General features: G+C 40.3%; 1 protein-coding gene across 10 annotated transcripts; it reads left to right on the top strand.

The window, feature by feature from the left end:
- Positions 1–1837: 1837 nt before the first annotated feature.
- LCA5 (lebercilin LCA5) lies at positions 1838–23603 on the top strand. Of its 10 annotated transcripts, none has more exons than XM_084826966.1 (10): positions 1871–2046; positions 2316–2521; positions 8138–9536; positions 9635–10013; positions 11172–11701; positions 13352–13489; positions 14537–14633; positions 15138–15286; positions 16336–16471; positions 18007–23603. In XM_084826966.1, the coding sequence occupies exons 4-10, from the start codon at positions 9818–9820 to the stop codon at positions 18807–18809; spliced, it is 2049 nt and encodes a 682-aa protein (XP_084683092.1). In that variant the 5' UTR covers positions 1871–2046; positions 2316–2521; positions 8138–9536; positions 9635–9817; the 3' UTR covers positions 18810–23603. The 10 variants fall into 10 exon arrangements, with proteins under 10 accessions (XP_084683095.1, XP_084683094.1, XP_084683087.1 ...); XM_084826964.1 differs by having other exon boundaries at positions 7665–9536; XM_084826962.1 differs by having other exon boundaries at positions 7507–9536.
- The last annotated feature ends 935 nt before the right edge of the window (positions 23604–24538 follow it).

The raw sequence follows: 24538 nt of genomic DNA, 5'->3' as shown, positions 1-24538 counted from the left end.
ACCGATTGGTTCAAAATTGGGAGTACGACAAGGCTGCATATTGTCTCCCTGCTTATTTAATTTATATGCAGAGTACATCATGAGAAACGCCGGGTTGGATGAATCACAGGTCGGAATTAAGATTGCCGGGAGAATTATCAACAACCTCAGATACGCAGACGATACCACCCTAATGGCAGAAAGCGAAGAGGATCTAAAGAGCCTCTTGTTGAGGGTGAAAGAGGAGAGTGCAAAAGCTGGTTTGAAACTCAACATTAAAAGAACTAAGATCATGGCATCTGGCCCCATCACTTCCTGGCATATAGAAGGGGAAGAAATGGAAGCAGTGACAGATTTTACTTTCTTGGGCTCCAAGATTACCGCAGACGGTGACTGTAGCCATGAAATTAAAAGACGCTTGCTCCTTGGGAGGAAAGCTATGGCAAACCTAGACAGCATAGTAAGAAGCAGAGACATCACCTTGCCGACAAAGGTTCGTATAATCAAAGCTATGGTTTTCCCAGTAGCAACGTATGGCTGTGAGAGCTGGACTATAAGGAAGGCTGAGCACCGGAGAATTGATGCTTTCGAACTGTGGTGCTGCAGAAGACTCTTACGAGTCCCCTGGACTGCAAGGAGGTCAAATCAGTCCATCCTAAAGGAAATCAACCCTGAGTGCTCATTGGAAGGAGATACTGAAGCTGAAGCTCAAATATTTTGGCCACCTAATGCGAAGAGAAAGGTCACTGGAAAAGACCTTTTCTGGGAAAGATTTTCTGGGAAAGATGCTGGGAAAGATTGAAGGCAAAAGGAGAAGGGGACGGCAGAGGATGAGATGGCTAGATAGCATCACCGATGCAATGAATATGGACTTGAGTACACGCCGGGAGAGAGCGCAGGACAGGAAGGCCTGGCGTGCTGTGGTCCATGGGGTCATGAAGAGTCGGACACGACTGAACAGTAATACATGTTTAGAGACAAAAAAGTCCTACAACTCCCCGGCTCAGTTGGGAATGCTGGTAGTCATAGCGCATTTTTCTATTTAAACACGTACAGGATTGCGCCCTAAAACAATTCTTAATTATAAATCGTCCCTCTCTTCCCCCTTACTCTTTGTGTTCACGTCTTAACTTTAGATAGTAAGCCTCAGGACAGGAACTGTCATGGGAAACCTTTTGGCTGAAGGGCGAGATATAAATGCTCTGGGTCAAAGGTGGGGAGGAAGGCAGATCGCCAGATTTTTTGGACTTCAACTCCCAGAAGTCCCTGCTGGCATGGCCAACCGTCTGGAATGCTAGGAGTTGAAGTCCAAACAATCTGAAGATCTACTTTCTGCCAACCCCTTCCTTAGAAAATAAATAAATGCAAACCACATGGGCAGGCCCCTCCCAGCGCGCCATACGCCTCCTTCCCCAGCACACAAATATTAAGCAGCCCCTCACCGCCCGCACCTTGAGTTAGCCTCAACAGCCAGCGCCCTGTCTCCAGCCCCTTCCTCGGTTCCTACTCCTTCCCCTCTGTCTTGCCGCTGCACTGGAGAGATCACACTCACACACCCCTCTTGCTCCCCTCCCGGACCAGCCAAGCACACCCCCACCCCTTTCCCCCCTCTTCTTCTGGGGGCTTTATGGCGCAGCGAGGCCTAGCAGCCCTAGCGCCGCCAACCACTGACGTCAAATCAGCGCCCGTTTCCCTCCCATCCGGCCCGGAGAACTCCCGCTCTCCCGGAAGGCCCCGGCCCAACAGCCAATGGAGCAGCGGCGCAGCCTCGGCCCAATGGACGGACCCCAGCATCGCCTCTTCCCCGCCCTTTCCGGCCAGGTCGGGCGCGGTGATTGGGCGTTTCGGCGAGGATTTTGGCAAGGCAGGTGGCCAATAAGAGAGATTTCGAGGGCCGCGGCGGCGTCCTTCTCCTCCCCTCTAATCCCCGCCTCTTCCCTTTCCTTCTCGTCCCCGTTACCTTGGAACCTGCTGTAAATATCCCGGGACGCGGCGGCGCGGCCCCTTTAAGCGGGGCCCCGGCAACCGGCTGGCTCGGGGAGGGGCGCTGTGCACCTGCGGAGACAGGTACACCGGGGGCGGGGGCGGCTGCTTTGAGGAAAGGGAGCGTGAGGAGAAGAAGCGCTGCAGTGGGGGCGTATATGCTCCTGTCTGGAGAGGAGGGGGCGGTCGGTTGCTTGGTAGAACGGTCCTGCTGCCATAATGTGACTCCCGCCCCGCCCCAATCCCCCTTCCAGGGTTGGGCGCTGTCATAAGACAGCAGTGCAAACGCTCTTTGAAATCCGCCCCCCCCCCCGCCGCCGCCGCACTTAGAGGTCTTCCTTTTGCGTATACAGCAACGAAGAGACCAGTAGCACCTCGGAGCCGGACGGGTTTATTGTGGCATAAGTTTTCATGGGCCAAGGCTCGCTTAATGAGACGCGAGATGAAGGTAGATGTGGTGGGGAGATCAGTATCTGGAAACGTCTGGCAGATATTTCGAGATGGCGGCTCCCCCCCCCCCCAACCGCGGAAAGCTGTGTTATGCATTTGCCTTAATACTGTGAGTGTCTTCATTTAATTGTGTGTCTTGCAAACATCTGAATGTTGCACATAAATGCCACATAGGTTGCACATCTTAGTGCTCCCACTGTTTACATCTTTTTTCCTGTATTGCTGTGCATATGGTTATGTATACACACACACACACACACACACACACCCCACATACACAGAGATGGCAACACACAGTTGATGCATCTGAAGCATTTACAAAACCCTATCTCTAATTTATGAAAGCTTGTGCACAGTATATGCATGTTTACTCAGAAGTAACTTCCACTGTATACAATGGGGCTTACTCCCTAGCAGGTATAGTTAGGATACTAGACCCAAGTCTGTTAGTTTTTCTATTGCCTCATCATTGGCTGTTTTCATTTCCTCTGTTCTTAAGTGTGGCAAGAGCCCCTTGGGGAGTTACTATGACAACGAAATGCATTCTGAAGATCAGATTTCTCTCGCCTTTTTTTATATATCCCCCCTCACAACGTTCCAAAATTAGCAGATAATTAAGTTCTTACTTTACTTGTTTTAATATAGGAGAAGTCAGGTAAAATGCTTAAAACCCTTCAGTCTTCATGACTCCATCTTTGCCTTCTTTCTTACTAGGTGAACAGTTAAATAGGTACACCCAGTCAGATACTCCAGTATACCTAGCAGTTTTATGCTTTTGCCAGCACAATTCTTATCTTATTTGAGGATTGGACATTTGGTTAGTATGTACTAAATTTTTATATTCAGAAATTTTCAGTGTTTGGAGAGCACACGTGTAAACCATAACGTGACATCCAAGATGCAATCCTAAACACACTTGCTCAGGAGTAAGCCCCACGGAACACAGCATGGCTGGCTGAAGAGATGCTGGGAGTTGTAGGACTTTTTCTGTATATGCATAAGATTGCATCTTTAACTTCTAATGTTATAAGGAAGTGTGTATTTTGATATTGCCATTTCATTTCCTGATGAGCATGGAAATGGCCTGCCTTTCTTTTTGGTTACGGTGTTATGAATCCCTTGTACATTTAACATAAAACTATACCTATTTTCCTCTGTCAAATGTTCCTCTATGGAACATGGCAGGTATATGTATCTGAGATGTACAGCAATTTGTGGTACTGTCTTGTAAGACTTTGCGTGAGCACTGAAACGGAATAAGACCAATTGGTATTGTAGTTGTCTTAAAAAGAGAGGAATGGTTTGGGTTAGTTCAAAACTTTTTCCTATGAAGTACTTCTGATTTACCCTAGGGCTAATAGAAGCATGTGCTTTGAATTTTTTTTTCTTTCTGCTTAGCATCTTGTTAGTTGTTGTGAGTTAGAATGTCTCAGTTTAAACTGGTAGGGGGCAGTACCTGAGAGGGTGGGAAAATAGCAAATACGTTTGAGTGTAAATCAATTTGTTCAGTCCAAGATCCCCAACAAGTTTCAAGCTTGAAATACATGAGAACAGAAGGAGCACATTCCAAAACTTTTCATACACCAAGTTTACAATCCTGAACATATTTACTAGGAAGTAAGCCTGACTGAATGTAGTATAGAATTTCTACGTAAGATGTTTTATCCCTTTGAGTTTGAGATAGAAATCTTGGACTGAATGAATCTTGTTTTCATCCATAGAAGTCTTTTCTTTTTACATTGAGGGTGTTGCCTCAAGACAACTACTCTGGGATGCTGATTTAAAAAAAATAAATATTCAAGGTTAATGTGAAATATTAAGTATATCTCCTTAGTGTAAAAATATCACAACATTCTCTTCATCAATGGGAGCTGTTCCATTTCCATCTGCTTTTATTGTTAGTTTCTGTATGCTACAATATTATATGTCTGCCTTGTATTACCACTTAACTATTCCTTTTGTAGTCCTAAACAAGGAAGAAAGAGTAACATCTTAAAGGAAACAAAAACATGTTTTCTTGCAGTAAATGTTCACCAGTTTTTATTCACCAACATGTATTGGGCTTTCTTCCACTGATCATGAATATGAGGCATTTCTGTTTTTGTCATTATTCCTCTTATGCACTTGATGCTATTATTTCAGCATTAGATGTGACAAAATAATTCCACACTTCACTGCAAGAATTTTTTCTGATACCTTGCTACACTGTCTGGCAATCCTCAAGTAGTTGAACCAACTTGAAGATCCACTCAACTGTATGAACTTTGCACTGCAGTAGTTCGCACTGAGAACAGAAAAAGAGCCGTGCTGGTCAGACCAAAGGCCTATCTAGTCCAGCATTCTGTTCCCACAGTGGCTAACTAGATGCCTATGAGAAGTCCACAAATAAGATATGAGTGCAATAGCACTGTTCACCTCGTGTTCCCCAGCAACTGGTATTCAGAGACATACTGCCTCTGATACTGGCGGTAATACGTAGCCATCATGACTGGTAGCCACTGATAGCTTCATTTTCCATGAATTTGTCTAATCTCCTTTTAAAGCTGTCCAAGTTAGTGTCCATCACTACGTCTTGTGGTACCACATTCCAAAGTTCAGCTATGTACTGTGTGAAGAAGTAGTTCCTTTTATCTGTCCTGAATCTCCCACCATTCAGCCTCATTGGATGACCCTGAAGAAAAACTTCTCACTGTCCACTTTCTCCATACCATGTATTATTTTATACACCTCTATCAGCTCTCTGTCAAAATTATAGTGCTACATACAGAATCCTGAAGTAGGAAGAAAGTCACACTGATTTTGGGTGTATCTTGCTTCTAACCAGGTGTGGCCAAGATTGTATACAAGGGCTGTGATCCTAAGCATTTGTTGTTGTTGTTCAGTCGTTCAGTCGTGTCCGACTCTTCGTGACCCCATGGACCATAGCACGCCAGGCCTTCCTGTCCTGCGCTCTCTCCCGGAGTGTGCTCAAGTTCATATTCATTGCATCCGTGATGCTATCTAGCCATCTCATCCTCTGCCGTCCCCTTCTCCTTTTGCCTTCAGTCTTTCCCAGCATCAGGGTCTTTTCCAGGGAGTTTTCTCTTCGCATTAGGTGGCCAAAATATTGGAGCTTCAGCTTCATTATCTGTCCTTCCAATGAGCACTCAGGGTTGATTTCCTTTAGGATGGACTGATTTGACCTCCTTGCAGTCCAGGGGACTCGTAAGAGTCTTCTCCAGCACCACAGTTCGAAAGCATCAATTCTTCGGCGCTCAGCCTTCCTTATAGTCCAGCTCTCACAGCCATACATTACTACTGGGAAAACCATAGCTTTGATTAGACGGACCTTTGTCGGCAAGGTGATGTCTCTGCTTCTTACTATGCTGTCTAGGTTGGCCATAGCTTTCCTCCCAAGGAGCAAGCGTCTTTTAATTTCATGGCTACAGTCACCGTCTGCGGTGATCTTGGAGCCCAAGAAAGTAAAATCTGTCACTGCTTCCATTTCTTCCCCTTCTATATGCCAGGAAGTGATGGGGCCAGATGCCATGATCTTAGTTTTTTTAATGTTGATCCTAAGCATACTTGATAAGAAATAAGCCCCATTGAACTTGGTGGGAGTTACTTCAAAGCAAGCAAGTAAAGGTGAAAGTCATGGTAATCTTTTGCACCCCACAATTCAACTTCCTGAAGGAAAAACTTGGAGTACTTCATGTTCTCTATAGCTGGGGACATGTATTGGTAAATGAAACCCATGGGAATGTTGGAGATACTGATTTTATAAGGCTGAAAATAGCCTAGCATGACTTTTAGTAGCTATATTATACTGGTGTTACTGCTGTAGACTTAATTTAAGTCCATGCATATTACTTGCAAGTAAGTCTGTAAATGACTGGAATTTTGAACAATCTTACTGCAATTGCCAAGGAAATGTAGATAACCTTGAGGATTTAACTTGTGTGTGCTGAAATTAAAATGACTTCATAATTAAATGAAAGTGTTCCATGATAGTTAAGGGCAATGGACCAAGAAGTTCCTTAATTATAAAAGGCCTTATACTTGCTGAAGTAACTCAAATTTCAAAGCAATTCATTAGCCTCAAAAATGAACAGCACTTCTTTAGGCTGATGAAATTACTTTACAAGTTTGGCAGGGGACCAAACTGGGAAAACCTTGGCAGACAATATACTTGTTTTCATATACAAAAACATGTTCCTAGTGTATAAAATCCAAAAATCTCCTGAGGATTTGAAAAGATCCTCAAAATTCTTGCAGTGTTTGAGCATTTACATCAGTAGATCTATCTGTAATGCCACAATAATTTAACAGGATATGTTTTGTGATGTGCTGCTGTTGTGAATGGAACGTTTTGCTCCTAAATGTTTATTCTCTAGTGCTCTTAAGCCATAGGACTAGAAGGGTACTTTGATAAAATAGCATTCAGGTTACTTTCTTTAAATTACTAGAATAACTTCTCTTGAGATGAATCTTGATGTTAAAGTTATTGGCATGTTTTTCTTTATTAAATGTAGCTAGAGTAGTAAACGTAAGAACATACGAAGAGGCATGCTGGATCAGACCAAGGGTCCATCTAGTTCAACCAGCTGGCCACTCTGTGAACAAGCAGGGCATGAGCGCAACAGCACCCTCCCACCCATGTTCCCCAGCAACTGGTGTACATAGGCTCACTGCCTCTGGTACTGGAGGTAGCACATAGCCATCAGGACTAGTAGCCATTGATAGACTTTTCCTCCAGGAATTTGGCCAACCCCTTTTAAAGCCATCCAGATGGGTGACCATCACTACATCCTGTGGTAGCGAATTCTGTAGTTAAACTATGTGCTGTGTGAAGAAGTACTTCCTTTTATCTGTCCTGAATCTCCCACCAGTCAACTTCATAGGATGACCCCGGGTTCTAGTATTTTGAGAGAGGGAGAAAAATGTCTCCCTATCTACATTCTCCACAGCATGCATAATTTTCTATACCTCTATCATATCTCCCCTTACCCTCCTTTTTTCCAAGCTAAACAACCCCAGCTGTTGTAACCGTCTCTCATAGGGGAGATGCTCCAGCCCCTTGCTCATTTTAGTTGCCCTTTTCTGCACTTTTTCCAGCTCTACAATATCTTCTTTTAGATGTGGTGACCAGAACTGGAGACAGTATTCCAAGTGTGGCCGCTCCATAGATTTGTATAGGGGAAGTATGATATTGGCAGTTTTATTCTCAATTCCTTTTCTAATTATGCCTAACATGGAGTTTGCCTTTTTTACAGCGGCTGCACACTGGGTTGATATCTTCACTGAGCTGTCCACCACAACCCCAAGATCTCTTTCCTGGTTGGTCACCACTAGCTCAGATCCCATCAGGCTATACTTGAAGTTCACCTTTTTTGCCCCAACATGCATCACTTTACACTTGCTTACACTGTGGGGGAGTATCAATATTAGACACAGAAGTGGATTGGAAATTGTTAACTTTCAAAAACTGTATGAGTATCTTAATAGTGTTTATCAGCTATAAGATGTAAAAAGAATTCTTCTGAAAGAATCTGTGATTTTTTAAAAAAATAATTTTTAATTCAGTTTAATTTCCACATCGACCATAGGTGATTTTTTTTAATACACCATCAGAGTAAGAAGAGCAGAATTATATGTCTGATCAAGTAAGAGTTTAGTTTTAGTTGCATAATATGTTACCATTTTAAGGCTTTCTTCACAGAGCAATCACTTTATTTTCTATTGACAGCTGATTACAACTTGATGTTGTCTTTCCATCACACAAAACCACTTTAAGGTATTATTCTTTCACCAAGAGGTTTAATTCTGCTAATATTCTGTTGAAACCAAAGTTCTCTTTTATAAACAACATCATCCCCCTACCTGCACACACACTTTTTTTTAAAATCCCAGGAGAATGGCGGAGTGCTGAATTATCCTAGTACTCGTGATACCTTTCATTAATTATGAGAGCTTTCTCTCATCAAAATCTTGATTTCAAAAAGCTTTCCTCAATCACAGGTAGCTCATGGAGAGTTTGTTTTATGGATGCCGCTGCATTATATTGTTTTACAGCACAATCCTAGGCAAGTCTATCCAGAAGTAAGTCCCACCGAGTTCAATAGGATGTTCTCCCAGTTAAGTGTGTATTTAATTGTTTTTGGGTGCACTCCTGTGCATGGCTTGCTAGGGAATGCTAGGAGTTGTAGGACTTTTTTCTGTCTAAACATGCATAGGATTACATTCTTAATTAATTTTGATAACTTGAGTAGTTTAATGTAGAAAAGAGATTAAGAAATGAATATATAAATAAAAAATTATTTTTAAATTTACTTGGGGATATTTACTGGCTATTTCTACAATCTTCTTTTAAGCTGCATTTGAAAATTCAGTTTAGTTTAATTCATAAATATCTTCGTGTGTGTGTGTGTGTACACACATGCACATGCAAGTGTGTGTCTAATCCAAATTTAAATGTGCTTCTCATACTGAAAAAAATACCTGTTTCCATTGCAGTCCACAAGAATGTGTGAAAATGTAGATCTGTGTTTCTCCTTCCCTGTAGAATGTACTCACTGAGAAAGACATTCTAGTTTCTACAATTCCCCCTCCCCACGAGTAACAGCTTCCTACCTTTTTTTGTCACAATTCTATTAAAAAGGCTCAGAAGCTGGAATAATCACACCATATATTATGGCGTCCTGCAGGTTCAACAGAACTAGCAGAATTGCAGGGGCAATATTAGATACTAGATATTAGTATTGAAAATACTAAATAAAATATCTGATTATTTAAAGTTTAACTATGTTTGGCAATGCTGAAATCAAAGTATCTTCAATTTTTTCTAAATTAAATTAAATAAGTTGATGAACTAATGGATTTGTATGTTCTAGTTTGTATTTTCCTTGATTTATTTAACATAACAGATGCTGTACGTATTAGTTTGGAATTATTTCTTTGTTTTCAGCTGATGTGATGCACTCCCCAAACGCTTTTTTATGTTTGCCTTTGAGGAACCCCACTGTTATGCTGCCAGATCTGTGATGCCGGAAGTGTACATGTTTGACAGCAGCGTTTAATTAATGAGCCATAGTCCCCAGAACTGCACTTCCCTGATGCATACACAGAGTCTTCTTTCAGCATTAGATGTAGGAACTGTTAGCTGCCATACACTTTTAAAAATACTTTTATTCGTTATAAAGTGGAAAGCTAAACTAATTCCATTTTTCTCTCTGAATTCAAATAGAAACATGCATTCTGAATGACAAGTACTGATTGCCAAAGTGGAACCCAGCAACCCTTCTTCTGAATGTAGGCTAATGAAGAATTGGCAAGGAGCCAGCAGTTCCACCAGTAACTGCCTGTGAACCGTCCTCTGGCAAAATGAATATTCCTTGAGAAAAGGTCTGGAACATTCTTTTTGTTTAGAATGGGAGAGAGAGGAAGGAGTCTGGATTCTGGACACGACAGAAGATCAGGCAGTGATAAAAGCAGCAATTCTTATTATTCTGATGATGAATCATCTCGTGCCTCTGACCGCTCACCGACCATTAGCACTCAGTCTACAAACGCCAGAGAAAAAAGTAATAAAGCACAGAATTTGAAAAGCCTTTCACATTACCAAGGTAAGTGGTTGGTATAACATGATTTCTGTGTTACACCCCAGTCCTAAACATTTTATGCCATTCCTAAACATATTACATGAAAGTAAAGTAAGTTCCACTGAAACATACGACTAAACTGAACCAGCATTTGTAACATGAACTAAAACCTATCTGTTGCTTTAAAATAAGATACAAGTTTAATTTATTCTGTGGGAGGGTAGGGAAAGAAGTACATTCTCATACAGCTTTTCATTTTTGTTGCAACTATGATGGGAACATACTTTTAATCTTGCTGTCGTATAGTGTTAACTGTGCTTAATCTGCATAGTTTAGCCTTTCTGCATCAAAAGAATTGTAGCAGTTTGTATTATGTAAGCAATTCTATTACTCCCGAACCACTACCTGTGTCAACTTTCCTCAACCTGGTGCTCTTCTGATGTTTGGGACTTCAACTCTTATCAGCCCCAGCCAGCATGACCAATGGTCAGGAATGCTGAGAGTTGTAGGGTACCAGGTTGAGGAAAGCTGGCTTATGGATTGCAAATTTTAAAAAAATCCTTGGGGGCAATCTATGTGTGGCATGGGAGATCTCTGATTGGATCTCCCAGTCAAAGCAGCCATGTGTATGAATAAAGGCAACAGTGTTGGAAGGGGAGCAACTTAAGCCCTTCTGTGCTATTCTCCTTCTCTGAATTGCTCTTTTTTCCCCCCTCCCACCTGCCCATGCTGCACTTGGATGGCTGTCTTCTTTTTAAGACTATTTGGATTATTGGGAAAATAATCATCCTGCATTTGCAGCAGGACTACTATGTGGCGCAGTAGAGCTATTCCTGTGCCATAAACTTCGATCTACCCACCTGGCTGCCATGATGGCTTTTGTCTCCACAACTAAAGCCTGCTGGGATCAAACTGCCTCTAAGGCCTTTGGAACAGACCTGCAGAAGTAAAGGATTAAAAGTTTATGAAACCAGTTTTGCTCTACAATGGGGTTTATTTCCCTTGCTCTGGAAATAGGTCTGAAAAGATGGTATATGTCAGGTTTTTGTTGTTTCCTGAGGGTATATAGGAGACATTTTAATGTGCTGGCAGGAGAAAGGAGTGATCCTGTGTAATGGAGACATTTAGTAGTGGCTTGCTGATTTTCATTGCAACACCAAACCTGTTTTGTTTTTGTTGTAGCCACAAAGCAAATTGCCTCTAAATACGCACCCAGCAAAAGAGGGATCCACTGGGGTTTTCGCTCCCAGAGTCTCAACAGGGAATCTCCTGCCAAAGATATCAGTCTTGTTACAAAACGCGTCCTTTCTGCCAGGTTGCTGAAAATTAATGAGCTTCGTAATGAACTGACTGAACTGCATGTCAAACTTGATGAGCTGCAGAAAGAAAATAGGGCACTAAAGCGGCTTCAGTACAGACATGAGAAAGCTCTGCATAAGTTTGAGGACACCGAAAATGAAATCTCTCAACTTCTGGCACGGCATAATGATGAGATGAGAATACTGAGGGAGCGCTTAAGAAAATCACAAGAAAGAGAACAAATAACCGAGAAGAAGCTGCGGAGTTCAGAGGAGGAGCTGTCCAGGGCCAAGGGTAGCTTACAGAAATTGAGAAGACTCGCAGAAGACAGGCACCTCCCCGAACGTGATGAGCTGGCTAAGAAATTAGCTTTAGTAGAAAACAGACTGGATGATAGTGAGAAGAGAATTAAGGTGAGGAGACATTAACATTTCTAGTTTTTAATATTCTTAATACATTTCTCACTGTGTAATAGCATCATTATATATGAATATTTAAGCTGTTATTGACAACTTATAATGCAGAAGAAAAAGCAAAATATAACTATAGTAAATCCTAATTCCAGAACTAATCAGCCTGCCTAGCAGTTCCTTCAGATTCAACCAATAATCATGTGTCTCAGATTTTATTAATGCTTTTATTATAATCCACAAAAAGATTAAGTTCTTAAGGCTGCAATCCTGTATACACTTACCTGGGAGTAAATCCCACTGAACTCAGTGGGGCTTACTTCTGAGTAGACATGTATAGGATTTCACTGTACATCTAAATTCATATTTTTCTTTCATATACTTTGTTAGATCTTAAGATCTATAAGATTTCTGCTTACAGGAAGGGCATTTCCAGTGTCTTCTAATGGCAGAGTGGGAGGCAATTCACCCTGATTTCCCTGTGCTCCCTAAAAATGTACTCTGGAAGGTTGGGGGCCCTCTGGAACAGCATGGGAGGTGGTGCAGCGGGATGGGGACTAGGCAAAAATCATTTTCCCATCTTCCATTAGCAGTTTTCTCCACTGAATCAAAGGCCTTTCCATTCATGGAAGTATTCCTTCCATGGACAGAAGGGTATCTCTGGATCCAACCTTTAATTTTTGAATTAAAGGTATAGACGAGGTACAAGTTGAAACCCTTTCGAATTAAAGATAGAAAAAATATTTCAAGGTATGTTGTTAGTCTGCTGTTGCTGGTGTTTATGAAGCCTATTTACGATGGCTTTCTGTTACTGCTGGTAGTTTGTTTTGTGTTATTGTCAGAAATGTTTTTCACTTTTTAAAATCTAAATCTTTATTTGTAAGCTGCCCCAAGTTCAATTTTTATCATAGAAAAGCAGGATATAAGTGAAGTAAAATATAAGTTAAAAATGAAATAAAATCGGTTGGCTTGCTCTGCCTCCTCCTGCCAAATGGTCCAAGCTTGGACCCCTGCAGAGACAAGTCCACGCACCTGCGCTTCACCCCTCTGTCTCAGAGATGGAAGGCTGAGATACAGTGGCTTGCTCTGCTTTGGTTCCCAGCAAGTGGTCCAAGCTAGAAGCTTCCATTGGGCGCACAGGCAATCTCGTGTGCTTCTGCCTCCCTCCTCCAGCTTGTTAACACGCTGCGCCTGATCAGCACTCAGTAAACACAAACCCAAAACAAGCTTTGGGGCAGAGAAGAGGGCAGAGTTAATCCCCTCTCCAGTATAGGTCCATGGTTCAGAGAAGGCCTTGAGTTCTTTTTGCTCACCAATGCTTGGCTGACTCATGATGGAGCTGGGGGGTGGGGGCAAGATTGTCAAACCTTGACTCTCTGGAAAGGCTTGGATGGTGTTAGAGCTGCTGCAGGGAGGACAGACGGGAAAAATCCTTGCGTGAGTAGCCTTCTGCTTGCATATCCTTTGTATTCAACCCACTGTTATCAGCAAGTAAAAGATGCTTCTTAGTAGATATCTCATATTTTGAGATCATAGGGTCGAGACAGCCTACTTAAGAAAAGTCTCTTATGTGCATGAATTCTTTACGTTTGTCTGCTTTTTAAAATAAACAGTGTTTACAAAAATTGATATTTCTGATATATTGTACTGTAGGACTTGGAGAAGAACCTTGACCTTAGTAATAGTAGTTTTCAGAGGCAATTGCATTCTGAGAAAAAGAAATTATGTGAAGCCCAGGAAGAAAATAAAGTTCTCCAGGAGGAAGTCCAACGACTAAATCAAAAACTAAAGGTAAAACCTGTGACTTTCTGGTATAGAACAGCTTTGTAGTATATCTGTCAGTGAAGCCAGCTTACCATAACATAAGTTCTCAACATAATAATTCTCCTGGACAGCAATCATTGCTAATCATTTAAAATATTCTAGCATCTTTATAGTATTCTGTGCCAGGATCTGTAAGGATATCTAGATGAAAGATCTAACAGCTGGCATGTAACTGCGCGATATAAGCATTTTTTAGGACAGAGATGGTCCACTGGTGGCCCGCGAGTTGCATCAGGCTATAACATGATTTTGTCTGGTCACCCCAACCTGTTACCAGTGTCCCACAAGGAATAGAGTACAGGGAGGGATGATGTGGGGACAAAAGCACCTTGGCTTTGGGCAGGTTCGCATGATAATGGAAGGAAAATAAGCCATGGTGGCTCATTTCCCTCCCCGCATGTGACGGTTGGGAGACAACTAATTAGCATAATTACCCTTGCCAGGCGTGGGTTGTCATGACGTCCAAACCTGGCGAGGGTGGGTAGCTGGAGTGGTTTACAAACCACCCTGAAACCCTAGAACAAGCCTCTCTCTGAAGCTGATTGGAAAAGGCAAAGTATGTCTGACCTCACTTCATTGTCTCCTGTATTTGTAGAGTTTTGCAACAATGTAGGGATGATTCATTCTCCAAATGTTAGGAAGTTAGCCTTTTCTGGTTTAAGATAAACAAAGATTAACATATTTAGCCCCTTATTTTCTTCAAGTACTCTTTCTTAAAAAAAATTGCTTATGTAGTAGCTATCAGAACTTGATAATGGCACATATTGCCCATTTGTATGCATATTCACTCATTTTGCACATCCGGTTGCTTCTACATTTTAATTTGGGAGGCAGTGCTGTAAAGCACACCTTAAAAATAATTGTTATAGAAATAGAAAAAAAAGTGTCTTAATCTCTATGACTTTGAAAATCTTATCTTGGAATTACGTAAAACAAACAAAAATCAAAAGAGGAAAAATTGTTTTTGGTTAGTCTTTTGACAATTTAATTAATTCTCTCCCCTTTTTTAATTAGGAAAAAGAGAGAGAACTAGATGCAAAAAATATATATGCTAATCGAATGTTAAAACCTTCACCCAAAAAAGATGTTGATATTACACCAAGAAAAAAAGGTAACCAGTTTCTAAAAAGTTATAAACAAAACTCTAAAAGCCAGGTTTATCTTAAATGGGCATATCAGACAATAATGATCAGTGCCTTCTGTATTTCTGGAATCTTGATCTCACAGTTTACCTTTTCAGACTTTAGTTGTTTGAAAAGTTAAATTATCTTTACCCTTTACTCAAGCAAACATGTACTTAATCTGATCAAAGAGGAATAATGAGATCTATAGTAGCATAGTAGTGAATGAGGTGGGTTGGCATATCAAGAATTTTTGAGTTTTAAATACATATTGCTACTAAGGAGGAACAGAAAATACTTTCCAAATATATGTAACTTTCCATGTTGTAGCTCCAGATTCCATTACACATTTCCTAACATAAGGGCACTTTATTTTGTGTATGTTTTAAGTCATTCAGATGAATAAAAAAAATGACTGGGTTTCATCTTTATGAGGCTGTTTTTAAATAAACCAATTTTAAAAGTATCATAAATTGAGTATGTATTTATTACAGCTCTTAATAAGAATACTAAAAGGGAATTACAGTTAACAAAAGGAGTACAGACTTCTGGATATATTTCCCCAGTAGAATTTCCTTTGCCACCAGACTGTATTTCAGATGAAATACCAGAGGAAAAGGAAGATGATGTACATCTCAGAATGGTGAGTTTCATCTGTATTTCATAAATTACTGTTCTCAACATATTAAGGATTAGTTCCTGAAGTGTACTTCAAAATAAGCTATATTGACCTACATTTTTGAGCAAAGGTAGCCAGCCGCAACTGGAAGCCCAGGCCAGTATGAGCTTGTTAGCGAAAGGGCACCCAAACAATTTAACGAGTACAGAAGAGTTTGTTGTAATAAAGGGATATTAAACAATATCATTTTAGCATACACTTTCCTGGTGTGAGATTGTTTTCTGGCTGTGACTACATTATTTGGGAGTAGGGCTACATTTGCTTAAGTCTGGTACAAAATTATGGCAAGGATATCAGTTGGGGAATGAGGGGGTAGATCATACTAACAGAAAAAAGAATAACTTTATGGTAGGATGAGGCTTAGATCTCTTCCTCCTTCTGATGAAATGTCTTGAGGTTCACAGTTTTTTCAAGCCCACCCAAACTAGCCAGGTGTGGTCTAGGTTTTCAAAATTATTTGGGCAGATCATATAAACACATGTGGAAGAGAGCAGGCTGAAAGTGATTGTCCTGCCCCCTTCTCTAGCCAGCAGCCCTCCCCCCAAAAGCATCTCTTGAGGCTTGCAGGCCCCTGCTGAACGGGGTAGGCTGTGGTGCAGCAGGTTGAGGGAGAAGGGGGATCCCTGAAAATTGGGTGGAGGTACCTTCTGTAAGTGGGAAGAGGAGGCTGTGCTGGAGCCCCTTTCTCCCATGGGCCCTTAAGTGTATCAGGACACTGTTCAAGTCAAAATCTCTACTTTCAACTCTACTTTCAAAAATGACTCTCGATGCAGACAGCTGACTTAGTGCTTGGAGCAACCAGGTGCTGAAGCAGGTGGAGAATTTGCACTGAGGAAACTGACAGGTTGGGAAAAGTTGAATCCAGCAGAAGAAGAGATGTTGTCTTCTACTGAATTTGAGGCCAAATTATCAGTTAATGGAAATTTAATATTTCACTGAACTGTTGGTGTATAGTATAGCTTCATTCAAATAGCTTTTAAAAATCTTTCTATTCTATACTTAACTTCCTTAAGGAACAGGCAGTTAAAAAAGGCGCAAAAGAACAAGCAGAAAGTTTCCAGCAAGAACAGAGCAGAGAAAGAGAAGAGAGACTGAAAAGTGACCAAGAACTGCAGGCACTGGAAGAGAGAGCCAAGAAACTGAGAGATGGTAAGAAGATTTGGTTTTGCAGTGTCAGTGAAAACGATCTACTTAACTGTCTTAAATAGTCAGAATATCAATTCACACTTGAAATATTTATCACTAATAGACATAGGGAACTGAAGTATTCCCCAAGAATATTACAAATATGTGATTTTCACAATTATGATCAGCTACCAGGCTTGTAAGGCTATTTCTTCATTGATTACGATGAGCAGGCTCTTATCTTTTTTCCCTTTTTTACTTATCTATAGAAGAAAGTGAAATGTAATCTACACATAACATTTTGTATTTCTCATCTCATAACAGTTCTTGTTTGTAATTGTATTTGCCTTTGTAAGGATAATGCTAGGCTAGAATATAGGAAACATTAATTTTGTGCTTTTTTTTTTTTTTTAAGAAGTTCAAGCAGGAACACATTAATTGTTTCATTACATCCCTGCATTTCTAGAAGGGTTTCTGTCTAGTCTTCAATCCTGTGCCCAGTTGTGCATGCTTCAATCCCATTGAAGTCAACCCAGAGAATTGTGTATTTACAATCAAGTTGACTATGGAAGGCTACAGAATGGTTCGAGTTCTCTGCTAACCATGAGGAAGCCCAAGCTGCATTCCCTGTACTTGTTGAATCACATGTAGGCTTAAGTATGAATAACTAGCCACAGGATTACAACCTCACTTTTGTGCAATTCTTCTAATCTAACAAAACTCCAGTAAAGAAGAGCTTTGAAAAAAGTGAGCTTTATAGCATGTACATTTTGAGGGTTTTCATCTGGTTCACAGACTCCAGATTATATTTACTCAATTAGATTTGAGTTGCATTTGCCATATTGAATTGAACTAGGTAAATTATGGACTTTAACTGTACTTTTTTGTATATCAGGTTGTCTGCGTGCATATCCCTAAGTCACTCTTTATATGGGAAAGCAGCAAAAATTGATTGAGGGAAGAATTCGGAGTGAGGATGACTTGGGCATCCACGTGGGCCATGCTGAATGCCTTGAAGGACCACACGCCACCCATGGGTTGTCCACATGTGGTTTAGCACAACATGCACGAGCCACAGCAAGCCTTCGGCTCGCACTATCCTTACTTCCTCTCTCACATAGCTTCAGAAGCTTCGACTCTTGGCTAACTGTTGCTTCCAGTGTCATTCAGACTGGGAACTGTGGTTAACAATGGTTAATTTCAACAAGCCAACTTCAGAAACTATGCTTTGAAGTTGGCTTGTTGGAAATTAACCATAGTTAGTGTTAATCACCATTTGTTCCACCAAATGACATGACAAACCACGGTTAATTGATGTGTTTTAATTGATGCACTTTCATATTTTAATTATAACTTTGTATTTTATCTGTATTTTTATTGTTAACCGCCTTAATTAATTAAGTAAACCAAAGAGAAAGCATAAGTAAAAGCTTCTAGAGTTGTCCTCCTGGCCATGTGGGAGGAGGAGAGAGGAGGGGGAAGCACACGAGACTAAAGCTTGTTGCAGCTCATGGCAAACACATATTTCTAAGCCTACACTGTTGTTTTTTAATCCATAGAATGGGAAGAAGAAGAATCTGAGAGAAAGAAGAAAGAAAATACCGTTTTGCTGGAAAAAGAAGAAAAAGCAAAGATGGAAACAGAAATATTTAGTTTCGAATATGGGCCGCAAATTAGTGAAAGAGTAGAAGAGGAAAAACGGAAAGAAATTCTGCTTGCTAAGATGTATGAAATTGACCGAGAAACCCAAATCAATATAAAGGTCGCTTCCCAAGAGTATACTGCAGATACAGTAACTATACCTTTTTCCTTGGAAAAAAGTAAGAGACCATACCAGTTATCAGAGGCAACTGAGAAATTGTTTAATGGTTTTCCCGAATATGAACAACACAGTATGGCTACAAAAGGAGAAATCCAGAAACAGCAAAATACAGAGACGGAATGTTCAAGCAACGATTTGACATTTGGTAGCTATGTACCTTCATTTGGGAAAGTATTAGGGAGGCCAGGTTGGCTTAATCAAAAAAGTGACTTCATAGATGAACCCACTAAGGGAAATGTAGTCCTTGATATTAAGAGAGAGAGAAAGTCCAATTTAATGGAGCAGTTGTTTGGAAGCAATGTCAATATAACACCACCTAAGAGAAATGATTTGGGTCCCTTTCGACAAGACAGTAGTACAAACAACGTCCTTCAGGATAAAGGCACTACGCTCAAAGTAAATGATGATAGTGATCTTTTCTTTAGTGAAGGAAAGAGCTTTAATCCCAAAAGGCACCGCTTGCAGCACACAGCAAGCAGACCAGCTGTTAAAGCTCTTGATTACTTAGAAGATGAAATTGAGGAAGTACTATTGCAGTGATTATAGTCTGTAAAATAGTCCATATGTGTAAATATTACATATATTTAATATGCTATTTATAGTTTTAAAAACGTTTCAGATATTGTTACAAAATATGAAGTGAATTGACTGCAGGGGAATTAGAATATTTAGCCTGATGAGGGATCAAGAATGCAGCCCTTCATCTAATGTCCTAAACAAATAGAATTGGCGACAATTACAGGTGTAACAAGCTGTAGGGATTTCTTAGCATGGCCCCACCCAGATTACCTGAAAGTGGTTATTTCTCCCCCCCACCCCAGTTTTATAGGCATAATCATTTGCCCCTCTTTTCTACAAATTATTCACCAGTAACTTTTAAATGTTCACACCTCAGTGGCACAAAGCTAAGAAAGGAACTGGGGTACTTCACCTGACATCATTAATGTAACTTTGCATTTGGCCACCAAAAGGAATAAACAATAATCTAGCCAATAGCTTTTTCTAGCAGTGCAGCTTCTTTCATCTACTCCCATTTTTTAAATGTTCTCTCTGGGCCCTCAGGCAAGGCAAAAAATTCATGACACTTTGCAAATTTTGAGGGCAATTCAGTCCTCCCACCACACCACCACCAAGGAAGGGGGCCTCTGCTAGGGGGAATCCCCTTAAGTATGCAGCGTTCTCTGTGCAAGCAAGGCAATGGATGCAGAAAAAGACTGGATTGCCCTTTTGTCTTCAACTATCAACACGTTGATCTAGTCTTGCATAATAAACCTAAATGCATTATTAGGAAAATCAGTACTGAAGGTATTTAACTTTTAATAGAAGTGGATCTGAATATCTCATTCAGTAAAATAGAATGTAGGACTTGATGGAGGTCTAGATAAATTCATAATTTTTTATCACTTGCCTTGTTTGTGAATTGGAATGTTTATGAGAAAACTCTTTAATGGTGAAGCAAAAAAGGTATGCCCTGTCTAAGGTTAAATAAATTAACCTAACTTTTATTTAAATTGTCATGAGCACTCCATTCCAATCCCATGAACCAGCCTACTAAACGGTAAATGGGTTGTGGATTATAGCTGTGAGCACAACCCACTTAGTGTAGTAAAGTACTTGTGTAACACAATCCTAGTGCTTGTGGCAGATTATCCTAGTGGATTTTGCCAAACGACTGCTGCCTACCTAAAGTTATTGATAAAACTTTGAATAAACTTTATGGCAATGCTGGCTGCTAAACAAGTGTGTATTGGAAAACTTAATAATATTGAAGCAATATATTTGGTTTATTTTTAATACTTATTTTTTCTGATTTCTCCTTTTAAAAACTCATCATTTAATATAATAAATTACTGGAAATGTGTTACATAAGACTTCTGAAGATCTGGTAATATGATTGTTAAATATGGGCATCACTTAGCTTTAATTGCAGATCCGGTGAAGTGTAAAATCAGTTCATACTAATTCAAAACATTTTGATTGGTATCTAAAGGTATCTAAAACATAAGCAAAAGGATTGGCTAGTAGCAGTCTAGGTCTCAGCTTGAAGAACTAAAGGAGAGCACCAGTTTCACAACATTTTGTTTTTAATTTTGTCTACAGACAATTGGAAATATAGTTTAGGGGATATAGTTCACATGGGTCAGATCCATATCAAGCACAATAAGCTGTTGGGAAAATGCTACATGCACCATGGCGTACACATGAATCTGCTTCACCCAAAAGTTTTTGACTGCTGTAGTCATCTCAAAGGCTTCAGAGGGCAGGAGCACTTGCGTTTGAAGCACCTATTAGATGAGAAGGATGCTTCACCTCTGATGCACCTGTTGGCTTCCAAGTGGGGACGGGGGCTGGACAATTGCTCATAGAAGGAAGAATAATATTGGTGTCCTAGAGCAAGTTTAAAGGTGACGAGGGGGGGTGGAGCTGTTGGTTCCTACCAAGCTGAGAAACAGTTCTGTATTGGGGAAACAATAAGTCTTTCTATTTGGGTCAAGATTATCATGCTGCGTAACTAGTTGTCATTTTAATTTTTGTAGATTAACATAGATTTTGAGATTCCATCTTTGCTTGACACACATTGCGGGTCCAGACAGTTCCAAGGCACCCTGTAGTTTTTCCAATTCCCCAGACTGCTAGCTCCAGCCTACTTGAAACCTTGGGGAAAGGCCACAATGGACTCCTGGAAAGATTCCCTGCAGCATATTGGTAATTCAAAAGGCTATTGTGGAGGTTCAGTTTTAGTATTCTCTGTAATAACCAGGAATTCACATATGTGGAGTTTGGTTTATCATAACCATTTTAAAGCTCCAAGGGTTGTATCCAATGGTGTCATTCTACCAGTGGGAGAGATCCACTGGAAGAATGGATTTACCTCTCCTAGCTGAAACCTTCTGTGCATCCCCCAGATCCGTTCTGGAGGGTTGACCCCCCAGATCAGATTTCGCCGGTCATACACAGGGGGCTGCAGGGGGGAGGAGAAAATGGAGAAGTCCCAATGAGTGAATGGAAGTCCTGTTGCGTGAGCGGACTTCCACACGCACAATGGTTGGATATAACCCAAGTCAGAATCTAAGTGACGTCAGATTTTTGTCATTAATAGCATCTTGACGGTTCTTCGCAAACGATCTGTGTCAGTGGGTGGGACCTTTTGGCAAGCCTGTTGCTACAAGGTCCCAGCAGCTGATGAGTGGTCTGCAGCTGGAGCTTCCTGGTACTGAAAGTCCTTGCATTTCTAATGCAAAAGTAAAGCACTCACTTTTTTTTGTAATATAAAACAAATGCTTTTTATGTTTGAGAAGAATATAATGTGTCTTTATAAATAATTATTTTAGAATTGTTACCATCTGTACTGATTCAAAAATGTATTTATTATGTACTGTTAATTTGTTTTTATAATTTCATATTTTCTGTAAATGTTCCACCTGGAACAGTGCTTGATTTTTAACAAAATGATTTATATTAAAATATTTCTGTGATGGGTTTGCATTCAGCATATCTAATTCAAATGAGTGTTTGTGCCTTGCCATTTTTGTTCACTTAGCTTTCTTTCCCACTTTATTCCAAGGGCTTAGGACAGGTTACGTGATAACTTGTCCTCAAAAGAATCCCATGAAATAAGGCTGCAACAATGACAAACTCAAAACACTCTTATCTGCCATACTGGCGGTCTCTTGTATACTTCTGTCTCCGACAGCTTTAATAGTACTAATAAGGCCACGTTTCACTGAAGTGCCATAGATCTTTTGCACCATGCATGGGATACCCGCCCCCCGGTGAGGAGACAGATAGATCCATGTCATCATCCTACATACACTTCCAGTACAGCAGGTCTCAAAAGCATAACTAACATAACTCAAAATTCCGGTTTCTGGGTTTGTGACATTTTTCTTTATTTCTATAATTTTCACTTATTTCTATATATTTTTTTGTATTGGCCCCCTTCATTCCTGACAAAAAGTTTCTAAGAGGTACCGAAGATATACTTATAAATTTCATTTTTCACCAGGCCAAATGTAACTTTCCCCCCTTTAAATTATTTATTTAATTCTGTAATAAGATTTGATATCTGTATAAAAACAAGCAGCCCATCAGTATTATTGTCAGCTGGCTACTGGCATGTTGCTAGGATACACACACTGTATTTGATTAACTACACATTCAGTTTGCATAAGGAATCCATTCACGTATTTGTTTTGTGTCAATATAGCTCATCTGTGAGCATACGCTTTAAAAGATACAGATAATTGGAGTGATTTTTTTTTAGCTTTTCTGTTTTGGTATCTTATTTTACTCCAGTTCTTTGCAAATGGAATACTAATAGCAACCTGTTGGCTCATAACAAATGATCAATTTGTGCAAATTGTGGCAAAGTGCTACCTAGGTTCTTCCAATGAGACTATGACTGCTGTGTCAGTTCTGCCCTTGGAACAGTCACTGAGAAACTCCCCAATAAAGTCCAAGCTACTTCCAGTGCTGGACTCTTCCTGCAGCAAAAGTAATTCTTTGTTACGAGAAGTCCGCCTACCTTACAGGAGTGGCTACTAAAGGCTCTTGAGCAGTACCCAATGCTCCACTGACGCAATTGATGTAGTGCTAGCGTAAGAGACCTCTAGCACAACACCAATAGTGTTTGCTGCTGGATGGGTTTCCAGGAAACATGTCAGTATACGATATTGGTATTGCACTAGAGGTCATTTACACTAGTGTTATGTAAATTGCATGAGTGGAGCAGCATTGCATACTGCCCATGGAAAAACTAATAGATTTGGTCCATCGCAGAAATGGTCAACAGGACCTTCTGACTTCGAAAATGGAAAAAGTCTTGACTTGCAGAAGGGAAAGAAGCTAAAATCTACAAATACACTTAAAAGTAGTTTCAGACTTGTTATTTGCAGCAATACAAAACATAAGTTGCTCAGTCTGCCAAACATTGTTCCCACAAAGTCCACGACTTATTAAAGACAGCGGTCATGGGGCAGCTTTTATCTGCTGCCACTAGATAAATAAAGGTGCAATCCTATTCATGTTTAGACAAACAAGCCCTACAACTCCCAGGTGGGAATTGTCAGACATTTTTCTGTCTAAACATGCATAGGATCATGCCCTTAATGGCTTATTTAGAGTGCAATATTATGCACGTTTAGGCAGAGAAAAGGCCTACAACACCCAGCATTCCCCAGCTGGCTGGGGAATGCTGGGAGTTCTGGCCTTTTCTTTGTCAAAACATGCATAAGATTGCGCTCTTAAAGGACTTATTTTCAAATCTTTTTTACTTACATATTCAACATTGTTATGCACTCTTTCTGGTATCTGATAATACTCTAGCTACCACCTCTCGTTCTGGTAATTATTTGAATTTTCTATGGCAAAAAAAAAAAGTAGTTTGGGGAATAATGCATTCTCTAAAAAGGAATAAATTGCCAATGGCTGTATGCAGCTTGTATTTTGTTTCTTTTAACAAAAATTGCAGATCTTAGTAACAGATCTGATTAGCTAAATGGTGATAGGATTCTGTTCCATTGTATAACGTTTACATGATCCTGAATAGTTTCCATAATTGTCTCTCTTCTAGTACTAGTTTATGAGTATTTTGTTTCTGGACAAGTAATAGGAACAATATCTGTTTAATGCACTGTAAATCAAAGAGTAGTCCTTTAGAGGGCACTATTGACTTCCATGACATCCTACGAAACTAGATTTGGCTATGGTTTAGCCTGCATGTCTAGATGTTTAAAGAGTATTTTGGTCTTAATTTTTAAATAAGTTTTTTTTGGATTAAGCATGCATTATGTCATGTCTCATGATACTCTAGAATATGGCGTGGTTAATCAACCAAACATTATGTCATTCATACAGATTCACAGTTCTCACTGCTGCCAGTTCTGCTAGACCTCCCCTTGGGGCTGATTCTCACTTTTTGATGCATACGAGAGTACGAAATGCACATAACGTTCTATGAGAACACACCACGCCAAAACGAACATGCATTTCATTGTGTCCCTCTTTAAAATACACCCAATGATTTTGAGGTTGCAATCCTATACACACGTACCTGGGAGTAAGTCACATTACAGTCAGTGGCACTTACCTCTAAGTAGACACACATAGGGCTGTACTATAAGTGGTTATTGGGCCTAGGTTGTGTTCCCACTCGCATGTTTTAATGGGAAACATGGCAAAACATACATGTGTATAGAAATTAGAATCAGCCTTAGTGAATCAAAGGCTAAGAGGATATTCCTTAGAGCGAGGGTGGGCAGAAAGGAGAT

This window comes from Heloderma suspectum, chromosome 1 (genome assembly GCF_057233095.1).
Source record: "Heloderma suspectum isolate Gila_16-S chromosome 1, 16-S_ref, whole genome shotgun sequence".
Classification (NCBI taxonomy): Eukaryota; Metazoa; Chordata; class Lepidosauria; order Squamata; family Helodermatidae; genus Heloderma; species Heloderma suspectum.
Note: the sequence above shows the minus strand (reverse complement) of the source record. Positions and strands in the feature narration are given on the sequence as shown.

Bases quoted from the DNA above. Each gene is read 5' to 3' on its own strand.
- LCA5 (XM_084826961.1), top strand. From the start codon at position 9,818: ATGGGAGAGAGAGGAAGGAGTCTGGATTCTGGACACGACAGAAGATCA. The intron at 13,490-14,536 runs GTAAAACCTGTG...TTTTTTAATTAG, and splicing joins GACTAAATCAAAAACTAAAG to GAAAAAGAGAGAGAACTAGA. The intron at 15,287-16,335 runs GTGAGTTTCATC...AACTTCCTTAAG, and splicing joins ATGATGTACATCTCAGAATG to GAACAGGCAGTTAAAAAAGG.